This window comes from Nannobrachium achirus (assembly GCF_963921795.1).
Source record: "Nannobrachium achirus genome assembly, chromosome: 9".
NCBI classification, from domain to species: Eukaryota; Metazoa; Chordata; class Actinopteri; order Myctophiformes; family Myctophidae; genus Nannobrachium; species Nannobrachium achirus.
The window spans coordinates 43,192,100-43,215,084 of NC_137818.1; the positions used below are offsets into that span (position 1 = coordinate 43,192,100).

The 22,985-nt window shown below is 40.3% G+C and overlaps 1 protein-coding gene across 1 annotated transcript; it reads right to left on the reverse strand.

Moving 5' to 3' along the window:
• Positions 1 to 2,230: 2,230 nt before the first annotated feature.
• LOC308291564 (uncharacterized protein) lies at positions 2,231 to 4,885 on the reverse strand. The gene is made up of 3 exons (XM_080733596.1): positions 4,297 to 4,885; positions 3,164 to 3,331; positions 2,231 to 3,064 (listed from the first exon to the last, which is right to left on the reverse strand). The coding sequence occupies exons 1-3, from the start codon at positions 4,744 to 4,746 to the stop codon at positions 2,315 to 2,317; spliced, it is 1,368 nt and encodes a 455-aa protein (XP_080589722.1). The 5' UTR covers positions 4,747 to 4,885; the 3' UTR covers positions 2,231 to 2,314.
• Between the last annotated feature and the right edge of the window lie 18,100 nt (positions 4,886 to 22,985).

A 22,985-nucleotide genomic window follows, 5' to 3' on the forward strand; every position in this document is an offset into this window, starting at 1 on the left:
AAGTAAAAGTATTGAAAATTGGAAACACTAAAAGTAAAAAAAATACCTCAAAATGGAGCTTTAGTACCGTACTTCAGTACATGCAGCCTATTTAGTTACTTTCCACCACTGTTAACAAAGGTAGGAATTAATTAATTTCTCGACTATCTTTATGCGACAAAGCAGAACATTTTAGGTATTTTTCTGCGGCCTAGAACGGGGGATTATATTATATGACAGACTAAATTAAACAATGTATATGAAGCAATAACAAATGAATCATCAATTGCACAAAGTAAATGTGCAATCAAAACCCAGAAACTATTTTGATGGAGGCAATATGTAGATATAGGAGGAAATACTTCCATTGATTGTTGTAAAATAAACTAGAACCAACCATTGAGTGCATTCCTCTGTCAACATATACTATTTCCACCTTTGATCAGGGGATACAATCTGGGAATAAACTCCTTACCAAGAAATGTCTTCTTCACCAATGTGTTTGTAAAGGTATCTAGTCACATCTAACAAAGATTGCATTTCAATTTCCCTAGGGGAATCTGTGACAGCTGCTGAAAGTTGGGGTACCATTAACTTTATGCAGTAAAAAAGAAAAGAAAGAAAACATCTGCTTCAAGTAGCCTTTTGGGGGTCAAACTAGGGCTTTTTTTGTGATTCTGGATCCATTGCAAGCATTTGTTTTGCACGAAAATCACTCTCTGGGGTACAAATGGCCCAAATAAAAAAACAATGGTTTGTGATGACCCAATCTGGGAACCCATCATCAAATAAAGGGTAACGCCCGCTCGGTTTGTCTCTCTTCCTTTGAATAGCCATCATTGACTCGTCTCGAGAGATTGGTGATGACCTGGAAAAGTGTCTAAGGCCGTTTTTAGCCCAAAGAGCACCACACCTTACCTTGTGTCATTTGCAACTGAAAATAACGTTATGTTTTGGGCACGGTCACACCGCACTTTTACCCTACCTATGAGGGCGGATTCTATCAATGCATTTCAATGGGAATTGAGCGGTTTGCTGCCATTTCAAAATGTTCAAGGTTTGCTGGCAGGCTTTCAAATCCTGGGTGGGACATGAATGTTGGATGGATGGATTTCAGCATCACTGGTAGCTGTTGCAGAATGTAGTAATGCATACCAGTAATGCATTTGCTAATACATATTCATTACAATTTTTACAAAACATGTGTCATTGCCATTAACAGTTTGCAGTCAATTTATTGGTACAAATATACAATAAAAATGTAAATATTACATACATCAGTGCTGATATTTGTAACTTGTCTTTAAACACAATCTAATCCAGTCTTTGCAGAACAGAACTTCTTGTAAAAGTATAAACTGTTTAGAAATGAGGCAAAGTTAGTGCTGAGATGCAATTCAGGCTGGAGAAATCAACAATCAAAGTCAAGTATTACACATAGTAAACAAAATTTAACTATGGTATTATTCTAACCGTCTTCCAAATAAATATAACCTTTTTCTTTTGCATGAGTTACACTATGAACACAATGGCATTAGATTTGATATTCTAAATACCTACGGGAAAATATAGTATTGGAAAATGTAACAGTTTAGTGTAAAACCTGATATACCAAGAAAATAAGTACATTTACAGAATTGGAAACCTTATACATTCTTATAGGGTCAACAGAGTTCTGAGAATGAATGCATGTTGGTTACATGTTCATCCCACGTTTATTAACAAAGGTTAACTTTTTTGAAAAGCCTTCGTTTTTAGTTTAGTTTTAGTGTTGTATCGTAACATGGATTTGTCAGGGGCAAGATTCAATAAGGTCTAGGGCATCCTCTCTACGATTTTAATTAGTTTTAGTTAGAGTAAACATAATAAGGTTTCAGGTTTTGTTGTTGTAAAGCCTCGTTTGTATTTTTTATCTATGTTAATTAAAATAAATCCTGTTCTAGTTTTAGTGTTTTTGTTTAGTCAACTATAATAATCCTGGTTCATCCTGCTTGATGTTCTCACTCCTAAAATAAGAAAATGTTGAGGATTGTGATTACATTGAGGATCAAAAAAGGCGCACGTCCATTTACCATTCAAAGGCAGGCATTAAAATTCAAACTACAAAACGTACAGACAAAATAAAAGTTCGCACACTGCAGCTCCCCTTTGCATATACATTTTTGGTACCACCTGAGTGGGCTGAGCGACGTTTTGAGCACGCTGCTCTTCTCATGTCTCTCATCTTCTTAAGAAGAGCATGTGTGCTCAAAGTCGCTCAGCCCACTCAGGTGGTACCAAAAATAAATATTCAAAAGGTCTCAGAGGATTGTGATTACTTCAGAATAATTAAGTCTTAGCCCATGTTCTTTCTCAACATCTCAAGAGCAGCCTCCTTCTCTCTCAAGAGATCTTGCAGTCTTTCTATTCGCTCTTGCATTTCAGACTCCCCCGAAGTAGCAGGTAAGTTGCTACTGGCTGGAATGTCTTCAACTATATGACCTTGCTTGCCCTGACTGGGCTTTCTCCCCAAAGGTATTTGTTCAACCTTCCTTTTCTTTGCTGATATTTCTTCTCTTTCTGTACTTGACTTCCTTGGTCGTCCCCTTTTCCTTCGTATTTTACCAAACTCTGGCATTACACTGCCTTCTTGCTGAGTTAGATCTTGTTTCTTTTGCTTAGTGTGTGTCTTCTTTGCAAGTACAGCTAAAGGCATCCCACATGGACAAGACGTACACATCTTTGGCTTACCCTTCCTCTTGGGCTTTGAACTTGGCTCAGCACAACAGGGCCCCGGTACGCAACCCATGTGTGACGTGTAGTGTTTATGATGGGTAACATTGTCTTGTGAGGCAGGGATGTCATTTCCATCTTCACTGGTGTTGAGATCTTCGTCTACTGGCTCCATGGGGCCAAACATCTGTTCAAACTCAACATTGCTCTGTAGTCCAGGACAGACAGCAGAGAGAGGCGCTGTCCTTAATTCTGTATTTGAATGCGTAGGAGATACAACATCCATGTTAGGGTTTGGAGTGGTATCTGCCCTGGTGGTGTCCGTCTCATTCTCTACAGGGACACTATCATCACCATTTCTCTGCTTTGTGCCCTGTGAGAAATTATAGTAATACATTATTTATTCACAGATAAAAATGATTTTATGCCATTTGCATTCAGAGTTTACCACTGAAAACAGAATGATGTTCACCTGTGACTCCCCGTGTTCTCTCTCTTTCAACTTCCTTGTTGACTCCTGAATCGATTCAGGAATAAACACAGATCCAGTTTTGGAGGCGTCAATCTGATCCAGGTGGATACGAATATCCGATTTTATCCCAAACATTTGTCTCAGCAGGTGATCACAACATTTGGATTTCTGGGAGGGGAAAAAAAAGAAAGCACTTAACTCCAACTCAAACATTGAAAATATGAAGATAAAAACAATAGTCTGTACAAACAAACATGGTCTTTTAGATGATTTATTAAAGTGAACAATTAGTTGCCCAAGATGTTAGCGATTCAGCCTAAACTAAAGCCTTTGTCTCTACAACTATTTTACACTTAAATAATATCATCTAACAGTCCAAGTTTGTGATTGCAGAGTGCAGACCATTGTTTGTATCAGGCCAAGACACTGAAAATGAGACCTGTAGTGCGGCTGGGGAAAAAGAAGACAGGACATTTATAAATACAGAATTACAAATAATAGCCTAGGTCATACATGGGCAACTGGCGGCCCGGGGGCCACATGCGGCCCCCACCTTCACTTAATGCGGCCCGCAGGTTAATACTGAAATAATGATATATTATTGATTTCAGCTGTTACAATTCTAAACATGACCTGCTTTAATTCAGTCTATATTAGTAACTTAATGACTAGCATAGTAGTATTAAAATTTCTTTTTTTTTATGTCCAATGTATTTGTATTTAGATTCATAAAGTTAACATATATACAGTATATAACTAAATGCGATTGAAATTAAATCAAATTGTTCATTTCAGGATTCCAATTAAAAAATAACAAAAAATAATTCAGGATTCCAATTCAAAAGAAGCAAAAATAGCCGATCTACAAGCTCAAAACGCATCGCAGCGCGATGCGTTTTGATGCGTATGAGTTACTAGAATGACAAAGTAGGACGTAGCAATATGCAATGTGGCCCTCTGGAGTGAAGGTGGAAATATAGTGGCCCTCGCCATCATCAAAGTTGACAACCCCTGCCCTAGGTTAATGAGCAAAGATAGAGAGACAGGCTATATTGAATTGGGTAATTACATCTGATCAACAGACATGCAGTGTGTGTAAAGAGACAAGCAGATGCCAAAAGCACAGCCTTTACCTCCGTATTGTGGGTTTCGTTCTCCAGTTTTATATTGGAGCCATCTGAAATGCTGTCCTCATGTTGAATATTCTCCATCAATTCCATCCATTCCACATTAATGGGATGCACTTTCGCTCTCTCCATCGGTTGGGTTGTGGCACTGTGCTGACTGTTGTTTTTCTTTCCTCCCTCACTGTTTTTCCTATCTGGACCAGAAGTATCCTCACATGGTCTGTTGGTGCTATATAGCTTGCTGTGGTTAGATTCCCTTCCGTGACCAGTGAGTATCCGTTTCCTACGAACCTCTTCAGCAACCTGACGACGATCTGCAGCATTTGTGTTTTTATTGCTTTCATCCACCAATGCACTATTTCTACCAATAACCATACTCTGGTCAGTGCCGTCTGAAATGTTGTCCTCGTGCGGAACATTCTCTATTTCAAAAACAATGGGATCCACACTCTCCATTGGTTGGGATTGGGAAGCGTCACTGTTGATCTTCTGGCCTCTGTCACTGTTTTTAACACGAGGTCTGTCTGTGCCATTAGGTTCTCTTACATGACCAGTGGGTACCTGCTGTACCTCTTCAACAACGTGACAATCATCAGCAGCATGAGTGTTTCGACAGCTTTTATTCATCAAGCTGGCGGCAGTTTCTCTACCAATAAGCACACTCTGGTCATTACTCTTATGCAGGTTCCTCGTGCCTTTTGGTTCAGTTCCTTTCGCGAGGTCTTGCATAGGTGCCAGTCTACTTGCTGACACGTTATTGGTCCTATTCGTCTCTGATCCAAGCATGGAGTTGGGTGGATTATAGGATACAAATATGACATTGCGAGGATCATCAGCTTGAGCGTTTGGACAGCCTTCATTCATTGAGATGGTTGTACTATCTCTACCAATAACCATATTCTGGACAGGACCTTTAGCCACCTTTCTCATGCCATCTTGTTCAGGCCACTTCGCAAGCTGTTGCACAGATACCTCTTTTCTCGCTGGTACTTTATCGTTCATATTTGTCTCTGATCCCAAAATGGAGTTGGGTGGAATGTAGGACACAAATATGACATTGTCTTCATCCATCTGGGTGATATGCGTCATACTTGACAGCTCCTGTGGCATGATGTCATCCTGAGGATCATCGTCACAGAGGTCAATTATTTCATTAGAACCATCTGGGATTCTAATTTGTATGGAGTTCTGGCTTGTATGTGATGTTTGAGGTGCACCTGTAACATTTTCTAGTTGTAAGGGTTGTGAGCTTGCGTTTTTAACTCCTCCACAAGACTTGGCTGCTGGATGTGAACTAGGGAGAATATTACCCTTTTTAGCCAAAAGATACATCTTCCCATTGCACATCATTAAGGCATTGTCCTTTTTGGGTCCACTTTTTGGAGGACTTGATGATGGTGCCCTCTTTGGTGGGGTAGTTTCATGTGTGTTCTTCGTAGTTCCCCTCTCAGCCACAGCTCTAAGAGTGTTCGATTCTGCGACAGGTGAATTTACAGGAACCAGGCATGGAGCCAAAGAGCCATCTCCCTCTTCAATCACCCATTTTATGGGGCTCTTAGGCCTCTGGGAACCAATGGCACCAGGCCTTGAAACTGGATTTGGTGAGGGTCTACGAGATGTTTGGTCTACCGTCTTGGAAGGTGACCTGAGGCTGGTAACTGAAGCTATGCTTAGTGTAGGAGTGCTTTGACCCATGGTTTGTACAGGCGACACAAAGAGCACCGTTGGTGGATTTGAGCTGGTAGCTGACGTGGTGGGTGTAACAATCCGTTTCTTGATGGCTGGCGGGAGTTGAGATACTGGGACCGTTTTGACTTGTGCATTGGAGGGAATCTGAAGGTACTGCCCATTTGGGAGCACTGGCGATTTCACAGTCACTGGCATGTTATGTTTAGCTGTTACTGACTGCCTTTGGGGTACTGTATGCAAGGTACCCTGAGCTTGTGCTGCAAAATTAGTGAAACTTTGCGTGGCAGGTTTTGCTTTCATACAATTGCCATTGAAATGTCCTACTTCTTTAGTTGCGGAAAATTGCCTCTTCATGAACTGTCCATTAGTTGAAGAATTCAAAGTTACTGTGTTTCCAATCTGAATAGGTTGTGAGGAGTAAGTTATGGTTCCAGGTCTTTGTTGTTGAACGCTGTCCACTTTGCAATTGCCTGTTTGAGACTGTACAAACTGTCCATTGACCATTTGAACAGGAATCAATTTCATAACGTTTCTTCCATCTGCCCCGACAGCTGGCATTGCTTGGTAGAAGACACCCGTCCCACTGAAGAAAAGAAGAAGAGAAATTATATATAGCTGTCCAGTCTACAAGTTTATTTAAAGAAACAAAATAAATAGAACTTGTTAACCTTAACTTTTCGGCCTTAGAGAGTAACTCTCTAAGGCCGAAAACAGGCTTCACACCCATGTGTCTCAGTGATGCACTGGCATCTACGGTCTGGGACCCCACAACAGGGGGTCCTCCAAATATTCCAATCCTTTTTATATTAACAACTTGAACCCTAGTGTCCATATTCTGAATCATGAATCCAAAATACACTGATGATTGTGCTGTCAAACAATGAAACTATATGGAATCTATGAAAAGGTTGTGGGGGCCCCTGCTTCATACCTCTCTCTCAACTAAGGGGTCCTTGGCCTGAAAACGTTGAAGACCTCTGCTTTAGAGTTGTACCTGTTTAACTATTGACACCTGAGGTCATGATGATGTATTGAGATTCTGTGTAGCCTGCTGTACACGTGATCTGTGGGACTGAGAGACAAATGTGGGCCAATCACGGTGCATTCTGCGTAGCTTGGCCAATGGGACCCTGGGCAATGGGCATACAAAAACTGAGCTGTTTGTGCCCAGATGTAGGCCACATCTAGGGGTTGTAGGTCTTTTTTGGTACCAGACAAAACTCCAAGTACTTTATGCCTATTTCACCTGCACATTAACCCAAGCAACCCAGGCAATAACTCGATCACTCCTAGTACTGGAAAGGTTTTCTAATGAAGGTGGAACTGAACTGAACTACTTTTCAGGTAGGCCTAGTGGGTTCTGGGTTCCATAACAGACAGGTTACATTGGCAGCAGAAATCACCATGCTAATTCAGAATATTGAGGAGAAAGCAGGCAATTGCCAATTTTGTGGGGTGTGGCAGAGAACTAACAAGTAGTGTATTACTATTGACAGGGAGCCCAAGACAGTCAATCAGTAATGTAAAGGGCATTGCTGGTTAGGCAAAAATAATTTAAATGTGCATGTGAAACTCGCAAATGTAGCTTGGTAGTCTTTCCAACTAAATCCTGACCTGAACATTGCAGTTATAACTGAACCCACAGTGTGACACTGTTGCTATGTTGTGAGTTAAATTGATGTACTGTATGTACTATGAGGGCTGTGACAGCTCAATGTTTTTCAAACAAAGACAAGTTTAGCAACACTCTTAACTCTGAACTGATTTACACATTCACTGTTGATTAGTCATCGATTCATCTCAAACACACTTCAGTGAATATAGAGAGTGAAAATATAAACACAATCAAGTGCACTGCTAAGCGGACAGACTAGAAGTAAAAGGAATCAGGTGTGCACCTGGATTAAACATGAAAAACAGAGGATCCGCCAATCCAGGCACTCAATAATAAAAGGAGGAAAAGCCTGTTTCGAGCTTTCGTCTTTATCAGAGCTAGAAAAATAATTATGGCCCTCATGAAGACCTGTTGTGGTCAAAACATGTTGCAGTTTACCATGTTTTAATAAAGGCTTTTTCATCCTTTTATTATTAAGTGCCTGGATCTTCCTTTTTTTCCACACTTCAGTTCATCCGATCCATCACCTGAGGACAGTGGTGTGCCAATTACCATTCATTATCATCACTAAACTGACTTTAAGCATACATCAAATAATGTTACTTGCCAAGATGCCATATAACAGAAAATGAAGCCAAGCGGTTTATTAACTGACCAATCCTCATAATAGTGCCCAATCCACGTTTAAAACACCACAACTTATTCACCCCTATCTTATTGTTAGTGGGTAGGGACATAACAGCCATAGGTGAGTGAGTATATCTTTCCATCATTCTGATGTGCATTATACATAATATAGATAATTATAGGCACCTAAATTCAATCTTACCTGTAAAGAGCATTAGATTCCATTTTCTTTATTTACTGATGTTATGATGTATGGAAAGGGTTGCTGGGCATCACTGCTAGCTTGGCATAGGTGCTGCAAAAAGGGAGAAAAAAGATAAGAATAATAATGCTTAGATAGGCAGATTTTTTAGACTGATTAAACTGTAAGAAAGCCCATCAACAAAACCTACTGTAGCAAGTTTGGACATCTAGCCATGTCCTAAAAACAGGCTTCACACCCACGTCTCAGAAAGTCATACTGCGTAACCTTTTCCACTTCAACAAACATTCCACATGAATGTGTTTTTTGACCACTTCCCTAAATAAAGTTACTTAGGTTATAGTTGTTTATGTAGGGGCAGGAGGAGTTTGCCTAAAATAACTGATTCTAGAAGCACTACGGATGTGTCTCAAAAGCAAATGTCCAGCGAGCTGAGCTTACATCTTACATCAATGCCACTATTACTGTGAAGCCATACTGTGTGTAACCGCCAATTTAGAATGTTTGCTCCTCTGGTCTGTTACAACTGTGATTTTCAGAATTCTGTTCAAAATAAACCCACAGCAGTACCACTCTACCCACTCCAAATGATTGCTGATGTTATGTTGGAAAGCAACTGCAACGTTTTCAGAAACAGTACATTGCCTGAATCATTTTTACATGTGTGAGTAAAAAATGTATTAGTACACACATTAAAAGGTCAGAGTGTTGGTCAGATAGAAAATCAGGTGATGCTGCACCATTTTACTGAAGGGAGATCAAAGCTGTTTTGGCAACAGTTTGTCCAAGATGTTGTTTGGAGCATTCCAGCATTATACTGTTAGGGCAGGGATACTCAAATAGCTGGACCTGTGGGCCACATTACAAAAATAGCAAGGGTGGAGGGGCCAGTTGATAAAATGACAACATTAATGATACTTGATAACTTCTGTCTTTCTTTGGCGCCTTATATTGTCAATCTTAACAACTGACACTGTTTTCTGGCAAATTAAACATAGTGCAATTGAATTAGCATGAGATGGTAAAATTAAAGCGAAAGCATCCGTCCATTTTGGGTTAAAGTGACGGTTCTCAGCATCAACTTTTCGGCGCTTGCTGAGGCTCAGCTTTGCTGGTGCTCTGAATGAATGCAACCAGTTTCCCCTTTCTGGATGATTATTCATGTAATAGTATGTAATTAGGTTCAAGCTAAGATATGAATATGTGTTTTATCTAATTTTTGTATGTAATTTTTTCATAAATGTATTAGTGGGCCAGTAAAAATTGTGCCACAGGCCGGAAATGGCCCGTGGGCCTGAGTTTGAGTATCACTGCTGCAGAGGAAATATTGCTGCTACATAAATGAATGAAGTAGGGAAATAAAACATTTAATCATATGGATCTCAAAATCCACATGGGAACAACGAATGACATATCTATGCCGTAGGTATAATTCCAGGTTTCAGCCTGATCAAAGCCACATTGACTTCCACTATAAAATGTAAAGTTAAAATATTTTCTTAGGTATAGTACACAACACATACTTATGTATGATTGTCCCATCACAGTTTCACAGGAGGTGTTAAGTGGTTGAATTTATTTTCATTAGCAGTTTTCAGGAAAGAGAAGGGTAGGGTGAAAAAAAAAAAAATATATATATAGGTCTAATAAAGCAACATGGTGCATATTGTATGTGCATATACATGTGCCATGGCACATAGGGTGCAGCAGTAGAACAGAATATAGCAAAATATAGCCTATAGCCTGTGTGTGTCTGTGAGAACCACTTCTTGAAACCTATGAAAAACTGTGACGTGACAAGACTGATTCTATTTCTGACACATACAGACCAGCCGTCTGTCATCTAGGTATATTCTATCTAGACAGATTGTACTGTAACAGACTACAGTAACGTTCTGTAACGGAAACAATGGATGACTGCATAATAATAGCATAGGGGGGTACACTGTATTATGCTTCCCTGCAAAATTCTAAAATAAATCGAGTCTCACATTTACTTTCGTTAGTTTCGTATCTATCAAGTAAAAGTAAGGCTTGTCATGATCAAATACATCTATGATAGTCTCGATCCAAGGCTAGGTAACATTCTATTCTACTCGTGTTGGCGGCAGTGCTCACTGAGCATTGTTCAGCTAAAGCAAAGCGCTTGCCAAATATACACGATATTGCAGGGGAAACCACACACTCGTTTTAACCGTGTATATATCCTCTATAAAGCAACCCTGTCCCTTTTAGTTCAAAGTCAAACCAACAAACGTGAACGCCATTATTACACTCGCTCGCACCGCCCATCAATCATCACATTGAGGCAGGCTGCAGCTGCTGCGCCATCTAGTTACACATACAACTATGTTACGACTAGTTAAATGGCCGCCTGGATGAGTTACGTTACACAAGCTGAAGCTGCTACACACAAAGCTCATCTCATAAGACATTAATTACCTGTTGGATGTATTAGAATGTACGTTTGTCTCCCTTGTATAGCACTATAGTATTTGCAATCGCATGGCAAGAATCGGCGGTATGCTACATTCCTTGTTTTGTTTTGTTTTTTTCGGTCCTCACTCAATGTTGGTTTCCTGTTCCTCCTCGTTACACATTTCTACTTCCGTCCCGTTACACGAGCTGCGTTCAAGAGAACATTGGTGTAACGATCTGGGTTAATGGGAGCACTTTGAAGTACATGCACCAATGTTTTTGCGCAAGTATTTTAATAATCGCAGCAATGTTAAGAGGAAAAAAAGAAGACATTCGTCTGATGATAAAGATCATTGTTGTTACCAAAACATCTACGTTATCACTTCCAGGTTTAAGACCATTCCCTGGAAGTGGTGGTGACGCGACATCGTGTGGTCATTATGGAGAAGGTTTTTTTCCACTCAAAATGGCCCCTCAGTCACATCTGCTTGCTGTATGCTGTACATTATACAGGCTGTATACATTATTTCATGTTTAAACATACCATATTATTGTGCATTCAAACTATCCCATTAAAATAGATTAATATATATTCATGCTTTTATTATAAACACACATGTACATGTGGCTGTACCACTGCCATTTACAAACATACCTTATTAAAAGAATTGTGTATTTTTTTGTCTTTAAAGACAAATATATATTTTTTATAATCACTGTCAGGGGAACCAAATCCCTTTTGCCATTTATTTCTCCAACAATTTCGGGGACCCCCTGCAGTATCCCCACAGACCCCTGTTGAAGACCCCTGGTCTAATGAGAGGTTTGTAATGTTTCAAAATGTGATGAGAGGCTGCCACTTTTTATAAAAGTTCAACAGATCCACTGACAGTAAATCCAGCAGGAGAAGAATTTGACTAAGCAATTAAGGAGTCAATTAAGAGTTTATTCCTTTGTCTAGTGTCCATTCTGGCTACCTCTTTGGACACCAAATAGTAGTTATACATTTATTTTGTTAAATAACATTTGTTATTAATCTTAACCAGCCTTTGGAAGTGTTGCATGGGTAACGCTTTGTCGATGACCTACTAGGGCATGCAGCTGTGCCCTTGATATATTTTCTTGACACAATCCAAGTCTGCAACTGTTTGGTTTGGTGAAATCCTGAGAGATTCAAGCGCTGACTGGCAGAGATGATTAACATTTGGGTTGTGCCTGATTGCGAATGAAAATAAAAGCCTGGGTACCGAGGCTAGGTTGGGCCTGGCAGGAGGAAGACCAGACAGGCAGAACCGCTCAGGAGACTGGCAACATTGGCAGGGCTGCTTGAAGGAGGATCCAGGATCCTGTAATGTAGCCTACTTTCTTGTTCTGGCCAGTTCGTACTTCGTACTGTCACTGTGTGGTAAATGGAGCATACAGTAAATGCAGGCAACAGCAGGCCAAGCTAGTTCAACAAGACATTTATTGGAAACCAAACGCAGAGGGCAAAACTGGAAGACGGAGCACACAGGCAATAATTTCTGAGGAGCATGCGATAAACAAATATTCCAAAAACAGGCAGAAGGCCAAAACACCCAGAAGTAGGCAGTGCAGAAACTGAGTACAGCATATTTTGTACTCATAAAGCCTAGGAATTAATGAACACTAAAAGAAAGGGCTAATGGAGTGGAGACAGGTGTGTACCGTAGGTAGTGGAGGTTAGTAGAATGGACCCAGTCCTAAATCTATAGACCAGGGGTCATCACCATGCTGGCTTGTGGTGGACATTTGTCAAAATTCTATTTTTGGCATGGACATGCAAATGAACGAACAATAGGCCTAATATTACCAGAAACGCTTAAAGAGCACAAATTGAATATACACCCAACATAAATACAATTCCTGGCCAACATTTTGCATCCAAATACTAAAATAACTAATTTCACAATCAATGTCACACTCATGTCCAAATAACTTCAATATAAGTGCCAAAAACATGGATCAGTACACTAAAGAACAAACCACTGATACAAAATTAAAGGCACTGGCTCACATTAAACTGTTTCTCATTAGTGAAATTAGTGTGGGGACCTGAATGACCAGGTCTGTTACTCTTGAGTTATGGTGGTCCTTGAAAATAAAAACTTTTGAGAAACCACTAGTAGTAGGCCTACTAGTGGACTCCTATTGTGCCAGTGCCCTAATAAATCAGTATCACACATTCCGAAGAAAACCTGGAGACAGACATTCAGTAATTTGATCAAAATAAGAGCATTATAATGTTATGTAAAATATTTAATCTAGAAATTGCCACAGACAATGTCAAGTCTTGCCACAGACATATTAGAGGGACCTGGAACGCAAACAGCCAGTGGCCAGAGTAGAAAGATGGAGTGATAGACATGGGTAAAAATAGATAGAGAGACAGACAGGTAAAAAGTGAGAAAGACAAACCATGACGTATCTTGTAATTTAGGTCTTATATTTGAAGAAAATAGGTATACAAAAACAACAACTTACAAATTGATTGCTAGTATGCAACCTACATGTTTTCTAAATATATAACAAAAAAACTATAAAGGTCTAGTCTCTCCCTAGACTACCAAATGTTTCCCGATTCATGTGGTTGAAAGAGGAAAATGTACAAAGATGTGATCCATCGTCAACAAAAAGTGTCTTGCTGTATTATAGTACTTCCCAGTGTTCCAAAATTGGGTTTTCACAGTTGCAACTTTACTAAACAACAGCCTCCCTTAAGTCAGACACGCTTCCTACTTTTGAGGACAGAATGAGACAAGGTATTCCTCCCAGGCAGACTCTTGTTTTTTCATTTTAAACGGACCTAAAAAACAAAACAAAAAGATACAGAATGAGACACCAAGTGTGTTGGTCATACAAAGGCTATACTGTCATCTAGAGCTCCAAAATGTGAAACATCCCCTAAAAAACATTAATGCCTCATTCACACTACAGATATATAGTTGAACGTTTAGCTTGGTAATTCAATGTAATCTCAATGGAAACCAGCTTTAAAGCTTTCAAAGCTTTGTTTGGAGCATCTCCTGCATCTTTAAAGCTGGTTTCCATTGATTACATTGAATTACCAAGCAAAACGTTCAACTATATATCTGTAGTGTGAATGAGGCATAAGGCTACTTACAGTTTTTCTTCATTCCAAACTTTTCCAGTTTGTCATGTTTTGCGTGTCCATTCTGGGCCAGCCTCACGGACAGTGACGCACCTCTCCTGAAAAGACCAAACAAAGCCACTGTATAATTAATGTGTTATCTATGCAAAGAACTTCCTGTATATTAACTTTTTTAAGAGACCATACACTTGGAGCAAGTCAGTTATCTTGTGCCCCATAAAATAATGAATTCATTGGAACTACAGTATATCTGTCACCAAACAAGACTATGTTAAGTACTACAGAAAATACTCAACGTACAGTATGGGTTCTTTTTTTGTTGTTGCAGTGACCAAATTCTCTATAAGCAGCGCAGAATGCCATATTTGTTGAGCCTAGGTTGTCGGTTATTTTTCAGTGCCTTGCTATAATCCACATTAATACAGTACATGTATTAGGAAGATTATGGAAATAAATTAACATTGATATTTTGTTCAATCTATTAATTGAATTTTGACCTTCAGGCAGTACCACCAGCTCCATTTGGAACCACGGTAGGTACAACATCAATCTAGCCATGATCAAGGTGATTACATTGGGATGTCAATGCTGAAAAAATAACCCTTACAAATGTCATTATATTTGCATAATGACAGCAGGCACGAAATACAATGTATCGCATCGTCAAATCTACAGGCGATATTAATATTATAATGATCTATCATAGCCACAACTTGCAACTTGAAAACGAGCGCTTCCAAACTCGAACAAAAAAAAATAATCACCTGCATGGAATGTATTAACAGAAAGTAGCTCATAACATGTTTACAGTGGATTTTTATGAAACAAACACTTTGCAGATAAGAGGATAATTCAAGCTTTCTGTATAGCTGTAATGTTTGTGAGTTTAACGTTGTTTAATACAATCAGATAGGACCTTTCTGATTGGATGTATGGGCTGTGAATGGTTGGTGTTGCAACTTTAGATTCAACATATTAAAAAAAAAAGAAAAAAAAAATCTAGAGTTGCAAGTTGCGGCTAGATCTGCCGCATCATTAACCACCAAACACACTTAATGTGTTTCAGACTAAAAGTACCTCATGGTTCCTAACTTTCCCTTCTCCAGGAACAACTCAGCCATCACGTTAGTCCCCTGTGGGTAAAGCCTGGCATAGAGGATCCTGTTGTCCACCATGGCTCTAAACCAGTCCACCGCCTCTTCTGACCACTCCATCCCATCCACTGGAGTCACCTGGGGGGGATACAGATGCAAACTACCATGTTCACTGCTACTTTGTTTCCTTTATCACCCGACTAAAGATAAGACTGACTAATCATATAAAAAACATCCTGGCTAAACATTCAGAGCAGGGGACAACATACAGTACTACTACCCACTCAACCTGGTTTGTCATTATTGGACATTTTCAAACGTAGCAGATCTGCAAGCTCATAACTTGTCGCATTGCGAGCTTGTACTGTAGATCGTCTATTTTAGCCATTTGGCATACTTAGGTGCCGGCTACATGGAGCTGGATTTTTCTGAGGCTAGAAATGTCTTTGCGCGGTTGGGGCTTGCAGCCACACATGTGCACACTGCACAGCCGGAGAAAATATTCTATGTAAATTTGATATCCTATTCTATGAATGTCAATTGCGTAATTAATTAATGTTCAGAACTAAATTGCAGGGAAGCTATAGTTACATCGTAGCAGCATAGGCCTACAATACATGTTGTTTTATGTAGGCTATATGCAAGGAATTCATTATGTGACAGTGTGACAACTGCAAGTCTAGTCTGCAGTAAGTTAACAATGATTGGAGCTTTCCAGCCACGTACGTATTACGCATAAAGTAAATTCCGTGCAGGCAGTAAAATTCACAAGCAGGCTGTACACACAATATACTGTAGCAACATAATAGACTGTAGCTCAAAGCAGCAAGTGCACAGCTGCACTGCACTCCCTTGTACACTGTATACATCGAGTCAGCGACATAAACCTCACCGCTGTTGGTCGCTAGACCCACATCAGACGAACGATCCAGATTAACTGTACATAATTTATGTGCATGTGCTGTACCTTTCTTGGGGTGCTGCCCCTGTATAGAGCTTATAAGTGGGTTCCATGGTTTGCATATACAGTGCTTTAGATAGAGGGTTCAAGAGCTCAGCGTGTTTATCAATCTGTCTTGGAGTCCAATTCATTCAAATGTCCTAATATAAGATGGATATTATGTAACCACTCACATTTGCCAGTGAGACCTGTACAGCCTGAAGTGGAAGGGCGAGCATTTCAGGAGTCAGCTCAGTAATGTTCCTCAGCGTAAGACAGCAGGTGTCTCCATAGTCCAGCCTCTTCACCTCTACCTCAATGTCTGTCCTGGTGTGGATGACATGGTTGTACGTGGTTCTCTCTTAAATGTATGAGTGAGAGAACACAATTAGTCAAGCAGAGTAAGAATTTAAATGCGTTTTCAATGATAGAAATAAAAACCTGGCTGTATTGCGGTACTTTACTACGGTACTATTCTTGTGCAGCAAGGCGAGGCGATTAAAGATATGCGCCTAGTCTGGTCTTAATTCAATAGGGGGGAAAAACGTTATGGCAGTCATTCATGTTGGCACGGTGATAATTAGTTTTCAAAGCAGTAATAATGAATTGCATTTTTAAGGTGCTTTTCCAAGTGCTCAAAGCGCTTTCATTCATGGTTCATTCATTCATAGTAAGTTTGCTGCAGTTCTCTCCACAGTTCTAGCCCATATATTGAATTTAGATTTCCCCAATCAGTAGCGGATATTTGTGAACTTCTACCATGTAGGGGTGCGCATATACAAAATGAGAATTTGACTCACCTCCACTCATTCCACATATCTTGGTGACAAATGCTCGGCACCATCGTGTCTGCTTAGGGAACCAACCCATGACAAGCGTTCCAATCTCTGGAATACAATTTTGCTCTGCAAATGACCTACTGGCTTGCCAGTAACTGCAAAAAAAGAAAATAATAAGACAACTAGTAGTGACATATGGAAAATATTCTTTAAAAAAATTAATGCTTTAGAAATTAATGAAATTAATGAGTTTCCAATGACCTACTTTGAGATTTGGGCCTGCAGCTTTACGATGGCATCTTTATCTGCATGCTGGACATAGAAGTTTCCTGGGCTGACAATATGAGAGACCACAACCTCCAGCTCTTCAAACTTCTTGATGGGGAGCTCTGGAATGCTGACATTGTCGATGCCTGTGATGACTGAGCTCTTCTGAGTTTGTGCTGCCCTGAGGTTTACAGCAGACGTTTCGCTTTGGTCGGTTTTGCCAGTGTCACTTTCCGACATGCTAGCTTCGGATGAGTCCCTTTGTTCGTCTGTGAAGATGTCTCCAACATCCCACAACTCTGTCTTTGTCGCATTCATGTAGGTGTAGATCACCGAGCCACTGGACTTCATTCTCTTCAATTGGAAAACCGGCCCTTGGTTCTCCATTTCTGCAAGCATCTTCCGCTTTAGGGCCAGCGCGTCAACACAGTTGAGCTCTTCTGCCACGTCATGTCTGGTCTGTTGATCATTGTTGCTCTTCCACTCTATAAAAGTAAGTTTCATCGTACCCTCGTTTTTGGCACTTGTTTTCAGGAAGTGCAACAGCTGAGATGAGGTTTGTTTCTCGTGTTGCACGTGGCCAACCCTTCCCAGCAACATTTGCCTAGGGTTGGGGTTTGTGATCTTTGGATGTAAAGGTACAACAGGTGCTACAGACACCATGTTATCCTTTTGGCTTTTAATTATGGTTGCTGGCTTAACCACTGGTTTGGGTTTCTGTTCAATAACATCTTTTTCTTTGCAACAGGATGATGTAACCGGCTCCTTGACAGTGTCACCATGGCCAGATGAAATGCTGGAGGTCACAGGTGGGGCGTTGTGTGACTGTTTGGGGGGTTGTTGTGACTGCACATCTTTGGTCATGGGGATAGCAGCCGTGAGGGCAGGCTCAAACTTCAGAACATCTGATGTAATCAGTTCTACATCATTTTCAGCAGAGAGGTAAGCAGTATGCAGTTCTGCTGTAAATTAGGTATAGATAGAGGGGGGGGGGGGGGGGGGGGAGAGAAAGCGCTTTCATGAATATATGCAACACTTGTGTAGATCAGGGGTCTTCAACGTTTTCAGGCCAGTTGAGAGAGAGATGAAGCAGGGACCCCCACATCCTGGTCAAAGGTTCTATATCGTTTCATTGTTTGACAGCACGATCATCAGTGTGTTTTGGATTCATGTCAATTTGCGCTTTCAGATATTTAACCACTTGAACCGTCAATACCTCTCCCCTCTACATCAAACCTCTTTGCCTAAAATAGCCGATCTACAAGCTCACACCGCCTCGCAGCGCAAGGCGTTGTGAGCTTGTAGATCTGCTATTTTTGGCCAAAGTTCTCAGAATCTGGCTAAAAAGGAGATTTTCTTTATTTCTTGCTAACACACAAAGATTTGGAGGACCCCCTGTAGTAACTCTGCGGACCCCCTAGGGGTCCCCCCCCCTGTTGAAGACCCCTGGTGTAGATAATAGATACAGCTCATTTATAGCAGTGGTTCTGAAAGTGGGGTGCGGGGACCCCCAGGGGTAATTAAAGGGTTCCAGGTCCCCAGCGAATTTAGTCAATATAGTTTACAGTTTAACCGCTATACATTCCACAAGCTCGAGCTTGCATAATTTTTTTAAATATTTTTGAAAGACTTGTAGTATGGCACAGTTTTTTTTCAGACAAGTCCATGGATAAATACATATTAATTTGAGGGTCCTTCACATGGAAAGATTAGAGAACCACTGACTAAAGGAGTAGTTCTCCCCCAAAATGACAAATGTTCTATTGATTACTCATGCCAAGGAGACTTGAGTTCAATAATATATATTGTTTTATTTTAGTCACATTCCTAAGACAACAATTTCATCACAATAAATTTACCCCCATTGATTCCGGCTGGGGACCAGGTCGCCATCCGGAATCAATGGGGGTAAATTTACTAAAATATATATATTTTTTGTATTAGGAATGTGAAAAATACAAAAGAAATATGATTTAACTCAAGTCTCTAAGGCATAATCATTAGAAAAAAGTCATTTTGGGGGTAAACTACTTCTTTAATGTACTGTCTGTGCCATGTTCTGAGGTATGAGTTTATTCTGATTTCTTTGCTATGCAACACTACACCAGCTGATTTTAATAATAACTTAATTGGTGCCATAGTTGCAGGGGATACTTGACATAGCCTACATATTACATACCACTACCTAAGTGGCAAAGGACAGGTGATTGCAGCCTTATAATAGCAGCTGATAATCATTACACCAAACCCATTGTCAGAAATTCTACTAGTGTTGTACTTACCATGTGTTATGTCTTTAAATAACACCAATAGCTTGTTAAGTGCTTGGCATTTTGCATCCAATGTCTTGACATCGTCACAATGGTGGGGCCCCTTGCTTGGAGAACGTGATTGTAGGAAATCTTGGACATCTTCCTTGGCCTGCAATCAATGTTTTTTAAACCGCTTAGATAATGCACAGGCAGGGCCACTATTGCTATTCATTCATGTTAAAACATTTCAGGGAAAAAAAGTATTGCTGCTTCAACTTCCATATCATGGACCCCCACATTTAATACTCAACTTGCTATTGTTACTCACTGGTTACGAATTAAAAACAAATTAAATTACAACTGTAATCGTTTCCATTTACTTTAGGTCGTGTCTTTCAACCTACCTTGTTGGTGTAGTTGCGCAGCTCTTGTTCGAGTGCGTTCCGGGCATTTTCCAACGACACGAGTTTGTAGATAACCAGACATTTCTGAACCATGTTGGACATAATACGCCGGCCATTTTGGACAGACTGTTGTGGTGGTTGACTCAACATGCTGCCAAAGAAGAGGACTTCTCTTCGTGGACCTGATGTGAAGAGGAAAGCTAGCACGCTTGCTACACTGGTTCTGATTCTGAAGTTACGAGTCTCCTGCGTCCGCCCGCCGTCTTGACTCGTCTCCCTTGGGTTTGGTGATGGTGTGTGGTCGTCGTGCCCGCGTTAACGCGGTTAGATTTAAATCCTACACCACTTCACCGAAGAGACCCACTGTGATTGGCTGTTGTACCTTGTTCTTGAGTAGTAGGCCTATCACTGCTTTGTATTCAGTCATGTGTGCTAGTTCAAAACGCAAAATAAATTATTACAAAAAAGCGAAAAAACAAAACTAAAACAAAAAGAAATTCTGTATATAGGTCTATATTTTTTTTAGAATATTTTTGGGGGTTTATTCAGACTGTATGACGGGAGAATTTGCAAATCGCGGAGTCAGCCACGCGAGACTACGTCAGAGCCTATCAGCGTCGCGGCTGGCTCTGACGTAACAGCAGAAGCCAATCAGAAGCCAAGCGCGCGCTTCGCTCAACACATTTGGAAAGTAAACAACGGTTCAGGCTATATAAGCGTTCCCCACCGTGTTTCCGCGCACACTTATGTCAGAAAGAGAAAGAGACCAGTTCAGCAGAGAGCGAGCTCACAGAACGGAACTAACCAACCGTCAACTGCCTACAGTTGTGTCTTCTTCTGAGATAAACATTCAAAGCGACCAGTCGTTTGTTGACGAACAACTTCTCATCATGGCTACTAGTGCTAGAAACGGAGCGGTTGCAGCAGAAACAACGGGAAACGTCTCATTTCAGATGCAGCCTTCTTCTCAGCACTTCACAGCAGCAGCAGGGATGGAGGTCCTGGAAGACGACACCAGACAACTGATCAGCCGTCTACTCATGGACTTTGCAGGTGTGTCACTGTCATCCTCTGGGTGTGTCGTCTGCTGCTTGAGCAGACGTCAAACCGAGGCTCATTCGACTATGAAGCGAGTTGTGGAGGGCCTCCTTGAAAAACACCAATACCTGCACAACGGTATCATCAGCAAACTCAAGTTGGACGAACGAGGAGAAGACATGAGCTTCATGGGTTCAGTGGCAAGAAGCACCTTCAGTGATGGCACTACAAACTGGGGTCGCGTTGCCAGCCTGGTGGCCTTCGGGGCAGTCGTCTGCCAGCACCTGAAGGAGGAGGACAGGGAGCAGTCCGTTGGATTGGTGGCCCAGGAGATCTCCACGTACCTCCTAACCAACCAACGGGAATGGCTGGTCAAGAACAATTCGTGGGATGGTTTTGTGGAGTTCTTCCGAGTGTCGGACCCAGAGTCCACAGTGAGGAGCATGCTGCTGATGGCAGTGGCTGGGTTCGCTGGCATTGGGTTGGTCCTGCGCGGCCTGGTCCTGTTCACCAGGTGAGTGTGCTGTTGGACTCGAGAGACTGTTTCACCCTGACCAAAAATAATGTAACATTTGAGGACTTAAATGTTGATATGAGATATTTGATATACTGTATATATTATGATATTATGTTATAGATAGGTCTATATTAACCTAATTTAAGACCTGGAAAAGATTTTACAAATACCTTCAGTTGTTCTCACAATTACAAGATTTTTCAAAACTGTTTTAAAAAGGTAATTTTTTCCCGGTTTGAATGTGTAAATTATGTTCTATTGTAACCAATTTACCTCCCGGACCTGATTTGTAAAATCTACAAATACCTTTTTAAAAATGTTTAAAACAATGTTTACATTTATTGTCGAGGTTTCAACTTGTTAAAGTAATATTTCGATTGTCTTTGTGTACAGTAATTCCCCCTCCTTTTGGGAAATTTGCATTAATGGCACTTTCATCATCCAACTCAACCTATTTATTTAATGTAGGCTACAATATTTTATTTTTCTAAGAATGTGTCTACTCTTTGCACTTATGTGTATATACATGTTCTATGCATGTATTGTTTTACTGTACTACATATTTGTTTTCTAATAAATCTATGAAAAATGCACAATGTGTCTCTTCACTGTATTTCTTCTAAAGTTGTAGGCTATGTTCTAGGCCTGGATTCCTGACTCTACTGTATGTTAATTCCACACAGGCATTAAGACCTAACAGTTTTCAGAAAAACTATATCAGTGTTTCATATATTCAGAGATTTGTACATTCTTTTGCAAAAGATTGTTACAAATCAGCAGATCTACAAGCTGGGTTTAAAACTATTCTCAATAGCTGCATTTACATGGACACCTTTCTTCCAATTTGATTAAAATAAACCTGATTGTTTTTGGTGAGATCATGGTGAGATCAAGCTTATCTGGTTGTAAAAAGGTGTAGAGTAGACTGAGTGTAGACCATCCGTCTGCACCCGATGTAGAATTTAAATCGGGCTTGATCAGGTTTATTTAGGTGTATTAATGGAGAATTTTAATCTGGCTCATTTTAAATCTTATTAACCCAATGAAAAGTGTCCATGTAAACACAGCTAGTGATGGACCTCCAAAAGAAGAAAGAAAAAAGGACAGACAAACCGAAATCCAACTCAGAGCAACTCTTACAGAAGGAAGACCTCATGATAAACACACTTACTGTATATGACAGAAGGCAGTACATGCCAAGGTGGAAGATGGTATGCTGGTACGGAGGCCTTTGCATCTGTCTGTGTCTCTTTTGTGCCGTGTTATTTTGACAGCAAGTTAGTTTTAGTTATAGTCTTTATAATAAAATGTCATTTAGATTTAGTAGTAAATCTTTATTTTGGTCCATTTAAGAGGGAAAATACATACAATTGTGTCCACTAAGTGCTAGTGGCACCAAAAGGTGTAGGATTTTTGAAGAGTAAAATAAGATATTTAAAAAAAAAAAAAGTGTCAGTTTCCAACAATGATTTAACTAAACTGAAAAACTTCTGACAAATTGAGAATAAATCAATGGTTTAGCAAAACTGGGGAAATATTAGTCACCTGAAAAGGTTTGGTTTTTAGTCGACATTTTGTCATGCTTGATTTTGGTTGCATGCTGAAAATAGCCGATCTACAAGCTCAACAACACGTGAAGTTTTAGATCTGCTATTTTCAGAGCGCATCAACTGGTGATGGACTACCTGAGCCATAACATTTTCTTCTTCCCGATTCCGATTAT